We start from the raw sequence: 14,781 nt of genomic DNA on the forward strand, positions 1-14,781 counted from the left end.
GGAGACGTGTTTTAACACCTCCCTGAGAAATTCGCCAGGGTCACGATGGAAAGTGTGAAACGTCGTCGCTGCGCTTCTCAAACTGCCCTGTGAATGAATGCTGTCCACTCGGACTCACAAGGCCGGCTCTTTCTTGAGGCAAAATGTGGCAACCGCCTCAGGAGGCGAGGACAGGAAAGCAGCAAAGTCACACACACAAGAACCCCTGTTTGTTTGCTTGCCTTCCCTCAGCCACCCACTCAGCAAGGCTGCAGCTGCACAGGGCTTTCCCAAATGCCCCGTGCCTCTTTCTCAGCCAGCCTTCCTTTCTCCCATCACTGCTTCCACTTTCTCTGAATTCAGATCCAATTGGCTAGTTTCACTGATTTCAGACACCGATGAAGAGGGAGAGCGAAGCATAATGAATGCACGGGTGACACCACACCCAGCAGTTTCGAACAGATGTTATATAACACACCTACAAAATTGCAATTGATACTAGTACTTCTGTGGTGGTGGTGGTGATAAAAAATACTGTATATTCCTGAGTATAAGACTACTTTTTAACCCAGGAAAATCTTCTCAAAAGTTGGGTGTCGTCTTATACACCGGGTCTTATTTCTTATACGGCGAGTATATCCCAGACTCTATATTTTAACTGGAAAAGTTGGAGGTCGTCTTATATGCCCAGTCCTCTTATACGCCGGAATATACGGTATATATACATCGCCCATCTGACTGGGTTGCCCTGGCAACCCTGTCTGGCTCCCAACAAAATATTAAAAATACGATAAAACATCAAACATTAAGAACTTCCCCAAACAGGGCTGTCTTCAGATGTCTTCTAAAAGTCACATAGTTGTTTCTTTCCTTGACATCTGATGGGAGGGCGTTCCACAGGGCTGGTGCCACCACCAAGAAGGCCCTCTGCTTGGTTCCCTGTAGCTTCACTTCTCACAGTGAGGGAACAGCCAGAAGGCCCTCAGCGCTGGACCTCAGTGTCCGGGTTGAACGATGGGGATGGAGGTGCTCCTTCGGATATCTAGAAATATTTCCAAGCACAATTCAAAGTGTTAGTGTTGACCTTTAAATCCCTAAACGGCCTCAGCTCAGTATACCTGAAGGAGCGTCTCCACCCCTATCGTTCTGCCCAGACACTGAGGTCCAGCGCCGAGGGCCTTCTGGCAGTTCCCTCAGTGTCAGAAGGAACAGTGGAACAAGGCAGAGGGCCGTCTCGGTAGTGGGGCCCGCCCTGTGGAATGCCCTCCCATCAGATGTCAAAGAGATAAATAACTACCTGATATTTAGAAAACATCTGAAGGCAGCCCTGTTTAGGGAAGTTTTTGATGTGTGACATTTTAATGTATTTTAATCTTTGTTGGAAGCCACCCAGAGTGGCTGGGGAAACCCAGCCGGATGGGCGGGGTACAAATAAATTATTATTATTATTATTATTATTATTATTATTATTATTATTATTATTATTATTGAAATCTAATAGGCAAACGCTATTTGTATGAATACATATTTGCATATATTACTTTCATTTGTAGAAGAGGATTCTTGCATTTAAATCTTGGTCGCTGCTGTCCCCTGGTGTACATATGTAAATATTTTTTGTTTTGAAAAGGTCACTACAGTATTTTTAATCTGGAGTCACGCCTGCCCCCTGGTGGAAATTGATGGCGTTTCCACCCCGTGCTTTTAAAAATGTACTGCTCACATCTTTAAAAAAACACTCAGGGAAACTGCAGCAAGCAGAATCAAGTTATATAGGTTCTGCTAGTATAACCTCTACTTCTGCTTCATTGACTACGCAAAAGCCTTTGACTGTGTCGACCACAGCAAACTATGGCAACTTCTTAAAGAAATGGGAGTGCCTGATCACCTCATCTGTCTCCTTAGAAATCTCTATGTGGGACAATGTAGATTAGCCAAATGCAGAGTTGCTGGGGTCTGTTACACAATTGCACACACTCTGCGGATACGTAAGTGTGCTGGTGTCAGTTGGCATCAGTCGCTGTGATGTTCGGGCTGGAGAAAGCTTTTGCAGGGAACAAGGAGATGGGGACAACAGAAGACAAGATGGTGGGACAGTGTTCTCGAAGCTACCAACGTGAGTCTGACCAAACTGCGGGAGGCAGTAGAAGACAGCAGTGCCTGGCGTGCTCTGGTCCACGGGGTCACGAAGAGTCGGACATGACTAAACGACTAAACAACAACAGTATAACCTTTTCCCAGCCTGGCAAGAGCTAGTGGGAGTTTTAGTCCCAAAAAATCTGGAGGGCACCAGGTTGGCGAAAGTCTTGAAGCCTCAGCTTTAGGATCTGTCCTTCCAGTGAGCACTCAGGGCTGATTTCCTTCAGAATTGATAGGTTTGATCTTCTTGCAGTCCATGGGACTCTCAAGAGTCTCCTCCAGCACCAGCCTTCTTTATCGTCACCATCATCATTTATTTGTATGCTGCCTTTCCACAGTTTAAAACAATGCTCAAGGTGGCTTACAACATGACAAGATTTACATAATTACAAAAGTCATAATAAATAAACCACATTAAAAAAAACACACACACAACCAAATGGAAAACTATTTCCACATAAATCAAACTCTAAAACTAAGAATTAGAAATAGCATTAGTATCACCGTTTTAAATGACATGGGTAAAAAATAACAGCAATTTAAACAAAAAATAAAACAAAACGGAGCCCTCTCTGCCCAGCAGCAGCAGTGGCAGTAGTACTTTATAGAGCCCATCAAGCCCCGCCCTGGACCACGTGGTGAGTGGCAGGATTGGGGCCCTCAGGCGCTTAGTAGGGGAGTCATAGAATCATAGAATCATAGAATCATAGAGTTGGAAGAGACCACAAGGGCCATCCAGTCCAACCCCCTGCCAAGCAGGAAACACCATCAAAGCATTCCTGACAGATGGCTGTCAAGCCTCTGCTTAAAGACCTCCAAAGAAGGAGACTCCACCACACTCCTTGGCAGCAAATTCCACTGCCGAACAGCTCTTACTGTCAGGAAGTTCTTCCTAATGTTTAGGTGGAATTTTCTTTCTTGTAGTTTGAATCCGTTGCTCCGTGTCCGCTTCTCTGGAGCAGCAGAAAACAACCTTTCTCCCTCCTCTATATGACATCCTTTTATATATTTGAACATGGTTATCATATCACCCCTTAACCTTCTCTTCTCCAGGCTAAACATACCCAGCTCCCTAAGCCGTTCCTCATAAGGCATCGTTTCCAGGCCTTTGACCATTTTGGTTGCCCTCTTCTGGACACGTTCCAGCTTGTCAGTATCCTTCTTGAACTGTGGTGCCCAGAACTGGACACAGTACTCCAGGTGAGGTCTGACCAGAGCAGAATACAGTGGTACTATTACTTCCCTTGATCTAGATGCTATACTCCTATTGATGCAGCCCAGAATTGCATTGGCTTTTTTAGCTGCTGCATCACACTGCTGACTCATGTCAAGTTTGTGGTCAACCAAAACTCCTAGATCCTTTTCACATGTACTGCTCTCAAGCCAGGTGTCTCCCATCCTGTATTTGTGCCTTTCATTTTTTTTGCCCAAGTGTAGTACTTTACATTTCTCCTTGTTAAAATTCATCTTGTTTGCTTTGGCCCAGTTGTCTAATCTATTAAGGTCATTCTGAAGTGTGATCCTGTCCTCTGGGGTGTTAGCCACCCCTCCCAATTTGGTGTCATCTGCAAACTTGCTCAGGATTCCCTCAAGCCCATCATCCAAGTCATTGATATGGTCCAGCTCTCACTTCCATAAATCACTACTGGGAAAACCATAGCTTTAACTATACGGACCTTTGTCGGCAAGGCGATGTCACGGACGTGTCTCGGACCTTACATAGCTGGGATCACCGTGGTTTGCATTTGGGGGTGAAAAGATGACTGTAATCGCAAAAGCATTATGGCCCCACTATCTTTTGGGGGTGGCAGCAAGCACACACATGCTCTGGAATAACTGTGTCTGAAACCCAGAATAGAAAGGGTGCCAGTTTTTTAACTGCCCCCTGCCCCTATGCCTTTAAGACAGCCCATTCTGCATGCATTTAGGGCAGGCATCCCCAAACTGCGGCCCTCCAGATGTTTTGGCCTACAACTCCCATGATCCCTAGCTAACAGGACCAGTGGTCAGGGATGATGGGAATTGTAGTCCAAAACATCTGGAGGGCCGAAGTTTGGGGATGCCTGATTTAGGGGAACAACAAACACTCTGTGAGGTGAGTGGGGCTGAGAGACTTCAAAGAAGTGTGACTAGCCCAATGTCACCCAGCAGCTGCATGTGGAGGAGCGGGGACGTGAACCCGGTTCACCAGATTACGAGTCTACCGCTCTTAACCACTACACCACACCGGCTCTCACATTCAGCCTTCAGCCTGTTTTTTATTGGATGACTTTCTGCTATATTGCTTCAATTTATGACCAGTAGAGACTTTCAGAGACTTAATGGATTTCCGCTTTATTGTTTATGTTTTGAAGAGAATCCTCTAAGAGTTGTTTACATTGTTCATATATATGTTAAGTTCCATGTTCTGTTTAGACATTATAAAGAGTTGATATTATATATTGCATGTTTGCATTTGGTTGCGTGTTGCTCTGGTTTCGATTCACTAAAACCTGTTGCCTCTTCTTCAGCTTCCGACACCACCACCTCATAGAATCATAGAGTTGGAAGAGACCACAAGGGCCATCCAGTCCAACCCCCTGCCAAGCAGGAAACACCATCAAAGCATTCTTGACATATGCCTGTCAAGCCTTTGCTTAAAGACCTCCAAAGAAGGAGACTCCACCACACTCCTTGGTAGCAGATTTCACTGTCGAACAGCTCTTACTGTCAGGAAGTTCTTCCTAATGTTTAGGTGGAATCTTCTTTCTTGTAGTTTGAATCCATTGCTCTGTGTCCGCTTCTCTGGAGCAGCAGAAAACAACCTTTCTCCCTCCTCTATATGACATCCTTTGATATATTTGAACATGGCTATCATATCACCCCTTAACCTTCTCTTCTCCAGGCTAAACATACCCAGCTCCCTAAGCCGTTCCTCATAAGGCATCATTTCCAGGCCTTTGACCATTTTGGTTGCCCTCTTCTGGACACGTTCCAGCTTGTCAGTATCCTTCTTGAACTGGGGTGCCCAGAACTGGACACAGTACTCCAGGTGAGGTCTGACCAGAGCAGAATACAGTGGTACTATTACTTCCCTAGATCTAGATGCTATACTCCTATTGAAGCGGCCCAGAATTGCATTGGCTTTTTTAGCTGCTGCATCACCTCCTCCTCCTCCTCTTCCTCCTCCTCCTTCTGTTCTGCTCCCTCTTCTCCCTCTGACCATGCATTGTCATCCCACCACCAGTCACCTGGGTCCGAGCCTTCTTTCTCGGGGCATTTCCCAGCTGGTGCCTCCTGCCCCCCCCCCTGCATCCAGCCAGTGCATGACAGTGAGGCTGAGAAGGGGGTCTTGTCGGCTGGGTAGCCCAGGACCTCCTAACACACTGCCCAGGTTTGCGCCCCAGGGAGGTCACTTCAGTCCTGGCGACACAGCGGTTTGACTTCACCCCCGGAGGCACACTCCATTGTCTCTCGAGGCAGACGGATCCCCAACACCACCAACATTGCATATGTCTGGCCTTGGATACAAGCAGTGGCCTCTAGGGGCCTCTTCGGTCCAGGACATTGTGGAGTTGCCATAGTTGCAGGTGGAAGATTAATGGGTTTCAGAGAGCATTGCTGTCTCCTCAGCGTTTGCCTCACTGCCCTGCTATGGAGAGAGAGGTGTATCTGGTATCTTCATTATTCAATACAGCTTTGGGCAAATGCTGAGGTAAAGGTAAAGGAACCCCTGACCGTTAGGCCCAGTCACGGACGACTCTGGGGTTACGGTGCTCATCTCGCTTTATTGGCCGAGGGAGCCGGAATACAGCTTCCGGGTCATGTGGTCAGCATGACTAAGCCCCTTCTGGTGAAACCAGAGCAGCGCACAGAAACACCGTTTACCTTCCCGTCAGAGTGGTACCTATTTATCTACTTGCAGTTTGATGTGCTTTCGAACTGCTAGGTTGGCAGGAGCAGGGACCAAGCAACAGGAGCTCACCCCATTGTGGGGATTCGAACTGCCGACCTGATCGGCAAGCCCTAGGCTCCGTGGTTTATACCACAGCGCCACGTGCGTCCCTAAATGCTGAGTACGTACCTCTTGACACTTGAGATATATACTTTCAGGACCCACCTAATTTCTGGGTTTGTAAGTTGTTTTAAAACTGTTTTTAATGTTGTTGTGTCCCACCCTGTGACCGTAAGTGAAGGTTGGGAAAATTATTATTATTTACTCTTATTACTTCACTAGGCATATTTTCCCCCACCCGCTCAGCAAACCAGCACAAGCAGCCATCCATTGAATAAATAATGTTTTAATATTTCAATTTCCATAATAAATACCAACATTCTCATCAATAAATAAGGAAGCGAGGTAGAAAAAAACTGTCATGTTCGAGGATACAATCCTTAATTATTATTGCAAATCCCCCTTGTCTTTAAAAAGTGCAGTAGAACTGATTAACAATAAATACAAATATATAATATTTCAAAACATCACTTTCAACTGTAACCTGCTGAGCTGCAGCAGGAAAACACAAACACACATGGCAAACTCCACAGCAGTAACAAATTCTAAATTTGCAGCTCCCCAATCACTCAAAAACTACAGATGCAATGAGGCATCGGAAGAAAACCTTCAGGCATTCTGCGTCTTTTCCAGTGAATTGCATTTTTAAAAGATCCGAAGCAGCCAGGTATGAAAACTCCAATTCTGCAACTTGAATAAATTACGCAATCGATGGTATCCAGTGGCCAGCGTTCGTGTTACAGTATATCACGCTCAAGACCTCTGAAAGGCCGATCCAGACACTCCACCATTTTCCATACATTTATCAGCAACTCTTCAGAAGTAGGGTGGGGGGGAATCACAAAGACTAAAAAGTTCCACCTGAGTTTGGGTGAGGGATGGATATTGCACGATCCACAGCACTATTATGTGAAGATTTAGGTTTCCTAGAGAGGTAGTTCACTGCCCATTTCAGAATGGGAATTGTAGCGGACACAATTGGTGGTGTAGAGAAAGGGGTAGGGATTTGATGACAACAGGTGAAGAGCTTCAAAAACAGTTAAAAGGCGTTTAGGGAAAAATCACAAAAGTGTGACTGAGGGAACAGAGAATAACCCTGTTCTGTTGCCCCCGTGTCTCCCGTCCTCAGATTTCCATCCCTGCATTATCCACCACTACTTTGAGGTAGAGCGTGTCGTCTTTGAGGTAATCAGGAATCTCAAGATGGCTGACAAAGAGGGGACTCCCGCTGGCCACGTTGAGCCTCTGCCGCGGCTGGTGGAAGGAGACGCTGTGGGGATCCGGGAGGAAGGTATCCATCACGGGAGACTTCCTCCGTGTGGGGTCCAAGAGAGAGAAGGTGACCTTCTGCCGGAAAGGCCAGGGCAGGACGTCGTCATAGGGCCCCTTGGCCAAGGCGACGAAAAGTGAGACGTGGCCCCCCTGGCCAATGCCATCTCCGTCAGGGTAGAGCCGGACGCAGAGATGGTACCCGAACGGATGAGTGGCAAAGGCCGGGGAGTAAACGGAACGCTTCTTCCCAGCTTTGGCATCCTTCTGGAGTTTGGAGAAGTTCTCCACCTTCCACACCAAGGTGCCGTCGGTGGTGGCCAGCTCCGGCGACGCTGGTTCTCCAGACGTTTTCGGCATGGCGCACACTTCCTGAGAGGCCCTCAAGAGCTTCTCGTAGTGGGAGCAGCAGCGCTGGAGGGACTTCACCGCAGCCGTCTGGCTGTTCAGCTGTCGGTGCAGAGACACCACCGTCAGCGCCAACGCCTCCACCCGCATCTGGACAGCTTCCACGTTCATGGAAGGGCCACCCTAGGGAGCGAGAGAGGAAAGAGTTTAGAGACAGGGGTTCCCACCAGGGCGTATTGCTCCATTTCTGGGCGCAGGCTCATAACGGGCCCTGAGCTTGGTTTATATACCCTCGCAATGCAGGTTCTCTTGACGTGACTTACCATGACTGTGCTATTGACACTCCAGCAGGGTTCTCTCTCCTCAATGTTTTGGTCTCCAAGGGCCAAGGGAGCCTTCTTTGGAGTTCCGGGCTGGGCCACAGGGGGGCAAGCGTGCTCCTAAAGCAAAAGAAAGGGCCAGAAAAATGAGCAAAGGTTGTTTGCTGCCGACTACAGCATCCTAGATTACCTCATGTCCTGAAGCCTTCAAAGGGCATATCTATATGCTACAAAACATACTGGCTTTGTATCACTTTCTGCTGTTGGGAACAGCATTTTGATGAGGGTGGTAAGATATGCCTTTTAGGAATTCCTAACTCTGCTTCCCTTGCCCCCATCGTCCAGCCCGGACACTGAGGTCCAGCTCCGAGGGCCCTCTGGCAGTTCCCTCACTGCGAGAAGTGAGATTACAGTACAGGGAACAAGGCAGAGGGCCTTCTTGATAGTGGCCCTCCCACTATCTGGTGGGCCCTCCCACCAGATGTCAAGGAAATAAACAACTATCTGACTTTTAGAAGACACCTGGAGGCAGGCCTGTTTAGGGAAGATTTTGATATTTCATGTTTTATTGTGCTTTTAATTCTGTTGGGAGCCACCCAGAGCGGCTAGGGAAACCCACTCAGATGGGCAGGGTACAAACAATAAATTATTATTATATTATTATTATTGTTATCCAACAGTTCCAAGGGAAGCAGCAATAAACCTGTTTAAATCTAGTGCACATACCCAAGTTGCTTTCCTAAATTTTGATATTTTGAAAGAGGAAGTCTGTAGCCATTTTACTTACAGAGATAAAATATATATTGATAAAATATACACTGGGTTGTAACAAAAAAATAATTGAGAATAAAACGGGTGGGGGGAGAGAACTCCCTACTATATTATTATCATTGTCTTACTAACACAATTTTTTGTTTTGTTTTTTGTTTATTCTGTTTGCAGCCTATTGTTTGACAGGAGTGCCCAGTGAACTGATGACAATTATTATTATTTTAATTCTTTTTTTAATTTTTATTAATTTTCAATTACAAAAACTGATCATAATTATTCTGGTCACCTCCCTCTAAAAGCAAACTTAGGTGGCGAGTGCTGCCGACAGAAATGGAGCATAGCTGTCAAGTTTTCCCTTTTCTCGTGAGGAAGCCTATTCAGCATAAGGGAATTCCCCTTTTAAAAAGGGAAAACTGGACAGCTATGAAATGGAGTCAAAATGGCCCCACTGTGGGAGAGGGCCTGAGGTTTTACGAAATAAATAAATATGGAAGTACTGAAAATGCTCGGCTGCCACATCATTATTTGTTTGCTTGGTTTTATTAAATTTGTATACTGCCCTTCATCTGCAGGTCTCAGGGCTGTTTGCAACATAATAGAACAGCAAGTTGCAAAAGAAAAGAAATGGATCACTGGAGCGATTGGCTGGCTAGAACCCTGAACAGGATTGCAGAAGGAAGAGTCAGATCAATAATATCAGAGCAGCTCAACTATGGACTTCTTTCTCTTGTAACCCCAGTCGCAATTTCTTCCAACTGTTATACATGTGTTGCGTCAAATGCCTGCAATTGCCGCAAGAGGGCACCCTAAGAGCTTTCTGCTCCCGTTTCATCCCTGGTCTTGTGCACTGCGTATTGGCAGGGAGAGGGAATTGATTCTCTTCATTAAAACCACTGTACCTGATACGATTTCAGGGTCCCCGTCCAAGCGCAGTCAAAGTTTGGGCAGGCGACTTGTGTGGCTAGAGCGTCGTTCTCTGCTGCTTTGTCAGTGTGGAACTGGAGAGAGAGAGAGAGAGAAAGGAGGGTGTCAATATGTTGGCTGCCGATTCTGACCCGTCACGGTTTCCCCTACCAATACACGACACATTACCTCTAACCATCCTTTGCTGACCGGGTGCCTGACTGACATTTCGAACTACAACTCCCATCAGCCCCTGCAGACCAGGTGGGCACCAGGTTGGCGAAGTCTGCCTTAAACACATCACCCTCAAATTATGGCAAAGTGCACGGTCCGTGCTGAAAATCGGGCAACGCAAACAGTGATTCCCAACTCCCTCTCTAGGGCGACAGTTGTGAACTCTTTTGAGCCCAGAATTCACCCTTAACTCCAGCTTACAACAAAGGGATGTCGGGTGGGTTTTTTTTCCTGTTTTTGTGTTTTTGTTTTGCTGCCTATGTCTCTCTTGCACCATGTTCCTAGTAGACAGGAGGGCGAGATTTCTGGCCTTCTTGCCATACAGAAAAAAAGAGGAAATGCGGAAAGGAGTAGTTTGCCAAGCAGCAGTGAAGGGAGTGCAACAGATTCTTTAAATACAGCGGTACCTCTGGTTAAGAACTTAATTCGTTCCGGTGGTCCGTTCTTAACCTGAAACCATTCTTAACCTGAGGTACCACTTTAGCTAATGGGGCCTCCTGCTGCCGCCGCCTGATTTCTGTTCTCATCCTGAGGTAAAGTTCTTAACCCGAGGTACTACTTCCGGGCATGGGCGTACCCAGGATCAAAACTAGGGGGGGGCAAGGGGAGGGGCCAAGGCATGGAAGGGGAGGGGCCACAAAGTGGGCGGGAACGGCGAACTCGCGCTCCGCCGGGCTGTGCCCCTCCCTAGAAGCAGGGCTGGTGGGCGGAGGCGGAGCCCAGCCCAGCGGAGCGCGAGTTCAGCGTTCCCGCCCGCCGCGCTGCGCTCTCTGGTTCCCCGCCGCGCTTGGCCTTGCCAGAGGGCGCGACGGAGAGCTGGAGGGAGGGCGCAGCGCGGCGGGCGGGAACAGCAAACTCGCGCTCCGCCGGGCTGTGCTCTGCCTCTGCCCACCAGCCCTGCTTCTAGAGTAGGGCAGCTGCCCTAACTTGCCCCGTGGTGGGTACGCCCTTGCTTCCGGGTTAGTCGAGTCTGTAACCCAAAGCGTTTGTAACCCAAAGCGTTTGTAACCCGAGGTACCACTGTAAACCCTAACAGCTCTTCTACTAAGGAGCTCTTCTGAATTTCATTACACGCCTCTCTCTCATTTCCCCCCTTTCTATAGCTTGTTCCTGTTTTTAAAAGAGGATGGCAACACAGGTGTGACCCATGCTACGGGATGAGGATAATCACAGGACAGTGCCGGATAACATCCACACCTGAACAAGTTGCCTTGGCTTCTTCCACAGAGAGGGAATTTAGTACATCGGCAGTGAGCATGCATTTACGGGTTTCTTGCTATTTGGGGCTGAGATTGACTGGTCTTATTATTATCATTTTCTTCTTGTTAAATTTGTTTGCCGCTTTTCACAAAAGAGAGTCCAAAAGTGATTGACTGAGATTTGCCAAGAAGAAGAAGCAACAACAACAACAACAACAACAACAACAACAACAACAACATATCACTTTAAGAACCAAAAGCCCAGGAAAACCCAAATGACTCTTGTTCCAGAACACCATGTTACTACAACTCACCTGTTTGGGGCTCAGTCCCTTCTTACAAGTCCGGCAGGCCACCCTGTCAGTGTCCCTGGGGGGAGAAAGAGGACAGGAAATTGAGCAGGATGAACCCTGAGAAACAGAAAAGGGCCGTAACCCATAAAAAGCTTGTGTTGTAATAAATTTTCTAGTCTTTAAAGGCACCACAAGCCTCTTTTCCTGCAAGGCACTACTAACATGGGCTTCCCCCTCTGAAAACTACATTTTGAATCTCTTTCTCTCTCTCTCTCTCTTTTATACACACACACCCTCCAAATTTTATTCATTAAATATACATGCCACCCTTCCTGCCAGGGAATAGGGTATAGGGCGGTATATAAATTCAATAAATAATAATAATAAATAAAACACACCTGCATTTAAAAAAACCAATTGAAAATAAAACAAACACATATTTGATACATTTGAAACATAACTACTTCCATCTTCTCTTCCTTGTGCCCTCTGCTAATTTATTCTTCCTCCCCACATAGGCGAAGCAGTCGTTCATCATCAAGATTAATGCTATCCATTGGTTAGCCATTAGTATTGTGGATACAGTGCATCAAACTCATTTGTCACATTTATATCCTGCATTTCTCCCAGAAGCTCAGGCCAGCGAGCGTGGTTCCCTATCTCGGCCCCTGTTTTATACCCACAACAATTATGTGAAATAGTTAAGGCTGAATTGAGTCGCTCAAAATCACCATGACTGAGTGGCATTTGAGCCATGGGTCTCCCAGGGTTCAATTTACTGGCCACCAGACTGGGTTGCAATGCTGTTCTGGAGTGTCATCCACCTCTCTGCCTTTGGGGAACAGTTTTCCAGGAGATGAAGTGGGGTGCATAAGGACAGAGGGCTCAGAAGCTCTCATGGATGCTGCAGAGCGGAATCAGCTCCCCAATACACCAGAGTGGTGCATGCTCTAGTTATCTCTCGCTTGAACTACTGCAAAGCGCTCTATGTGACCTTTGTGACCTTTGAAGGTGACCCAGAAACTACAACTAATCCAGAATGCGGCAGCTAGACTGGTGACTGGGAGCGGCCACTGAGACCACATAACACCGGTATTGAAAGATCTCCATTGGCTCCCAGTTCGTTTCCGAGCACAATTCAAAGTGTTGGTGCTGACCTTTAAAGCCCTAAACGGCCTCGGTCCAGTATACATGAAGGAGCGTCTCCACCTCCATCATTCTGCCCAGACAATGAGGTCCAGCACCGAGGGCCTTCTGGCGGTTCCCTCGTTGTGAAAAGCCAAGTACTAGGCAGAGGGCCTTCTCGGTAGTGGCACCCGCCCTGTGGAATGCCCTCCCATCAGATGTCAAAGAGAAAAACAACTACAGTACCAGACTTTTAGAAGACATCTGAAGGCAGCCCTGTTTAGGGAGGCTTTTAATGTTTAATAGATTACTGTATTTTATTTTTCTGTTGGAAGCCACCCAGAGTGGCTGGGGAAACCCAGCCAGATGAACAGGGTATAAAAAATAAATTATTATTAATTAATAATTATTATTATTGTCATTATAGCGCAGCTCAGATTTACAAATTCTGCAATCACCTGCTGCATCGGGAAGTGCCACCAGCATAATTCAGAGCCACAGGCCCCCTAGACTACCAAGCGTCAACATTTTGCTTACGCACAAGCACAGCTGAATCAGAATATGACAACAACAACAAAACAACAACAACAACATGTGAGGTGCTCGAGGAATAAACATAGCTGTGCCAATATGGTTTGCTATCAATCTCGCCTCCCTGAGAAAACAGAAAAGCAAACTGAAATATTGCAAACTAGAGAGAATCCTGACTCTCACAAACTCTGATCCTATTAAAAGAAACAAAGTGAGTCTTCTTTTTTAATTACATTTCTAGAACGCATCACAAATCTGTTGTTGCCAATTGAAACTGGCCCCCAACCAATTAAGGGTTGCTGCCTAAAAAAACACTGTAATTCCAATAAAAGTGGATGCTTCGTTCCCAGGAAATACAAAACACAAGAAGAGCCAGGGTCAGGCCAAGGGTCCATCGCCTCCAACTTCCCAGAGTGGCCAATCAGATGCTTCAGAGACCCACACAAAAAGGGGCAAGAAGGCAGCAGCCCCCTCCCACTGGTGCTTCCCCCACAGCTGGTATTGGGGCAGTTTCTATATGCCCATCATAACCAGAAGGTAGGCAGGAAGATAGGAGATCGATTTATCCAGCTAACCCTATGAGATGAAGGAAGCTGATCTGGCTTCCCAATTAAATCCCAATGAATGTAGTTATAGCTCAGTCAGTAGAGCGTGAGACTCTTAATCTCAGGGTCATAGGTTTGAGCCCCACGTTGGGGAAAAGATTGCTATCGGATGGACTAGATCAGGCTTCCTCAACCTCGGCCCTCTAGATGTTTTTGGCCTACAACTCCCATGATCCCTAGCTAGCAGGACCAGTGGTCAGGGATGATGGGAGTTGTAGTCTCAAAAACATCTGGAGGGCCGAGGTTGAGGAAGCCTAGACTAGATGATGCCCCACAGGGTCCCTTCCAACCTACGATTCTGTTATTCTAAGCCCGGTGAATCCTGGAGAAGCTGACCCTAAAATCTGAGAAGCTGCGGTTAGGGGACTCCAACTCCCATGAGCCCTTGTCCAGCGGCATGACAAATGATCACGGATGATGGGACCTGTAGTCTAGCAGCAACATGGAGAGGGGGAATCGCGAATCCCCCGCCTTTGTCCTTAAACAGCCCGGGAGCACTTTTTCTTTCTTTTTTGCCACTGACCTGAACAGCCTCTTCACGCATCCCCTGCAGTAGCGGTGCCCACACTCGGCTTGCTGCGGGTTGCAGAGGAGGAAACCGCACGCCTGGCAGAGCAATCCGGCGTTGCCAAGCAGATCCACGGGCATCACGGAGCCCCGCAGCTTTCCCATCCTTGCCAAGTGGCTTCGCTCTACCTTCTGTCCCGGGAGAGAATAAGATCCACGCGAAAAGCGACCAGGGGAGGAAAGAAAAAACGAGTCTGCCAGGCAGCAGCCGGCGCGAGGCTTTTATGGGACGAGCCGGGCGTGAGTCAGCGAAGGGCGCGCGAGGGAATCCCGCCGCTGAGTCATCAGAGATTCTCCCCGAACGTGCCAGCTGCGGGTCAACGGGGTGACGCAGTTCTGTGCGCGCGCGCGCCGCCAGGAGAGCCGGGCCCCGGCGGGCTTGGCGCGGGAAATGCCTCTGAGGAAAGCGAGGCTGAGGAGAGGGAAAGAGCAGAAAGGGATTGCGAAAATGCAAGGGGGGAGAGGGAGGGGAAAGGCAAACTGGGCTCCTGTTATTATTATTAT

At 47.6% G+C, this 14,781-nt stretch overlaps 1 protein-coding gene across 1 annotated transcript; it reads right to left on the reverse strand.

Moving 5' to 3' along the window:
* Positions 1–5,282: 5,282 nt before the first annotated feature.
* LOC118081051 (TNF receptor-associated factor 2-like) lies at positions 5,283–14,527 on the reverse strand. The gene is made up of 5 exons (XM_035107175.2): positions 14,234–14,527; positions 11,471–11,525; positions 9,720–9,818; positions 8,053–8,169; positions 5,283–7,912 (listed from the first exon to the last, which is right to left on the reverse strand). Exons 1-5 carry the CDS (start codon positions 14,380–14,382, stop codon positions 7,238–7,240), a joined length of 1,095 nt encoding a protein of 364 aa, XP_034963066.2. The 5' UTR covers positions 14,383–14,527; the 3' UTR covers positions 5,283–7,237.
* Positions 14,528–14,781: the final 254 nt, after the last annotated feature.

Source organism: Zootoca vivipara, chromosome 2 (assembly GCF_963506605.1).
Source record: "Zootoca vivipara chromosome 2, rZooViv1.1, whole genome shotgun sequence".
Classification (NCBI taxonomy): Eukaryota; Metazoa; Chordata; class Lepidosauria; order Squamata; family Lacertidae; genus Zootoca; species Zootoca vivipara.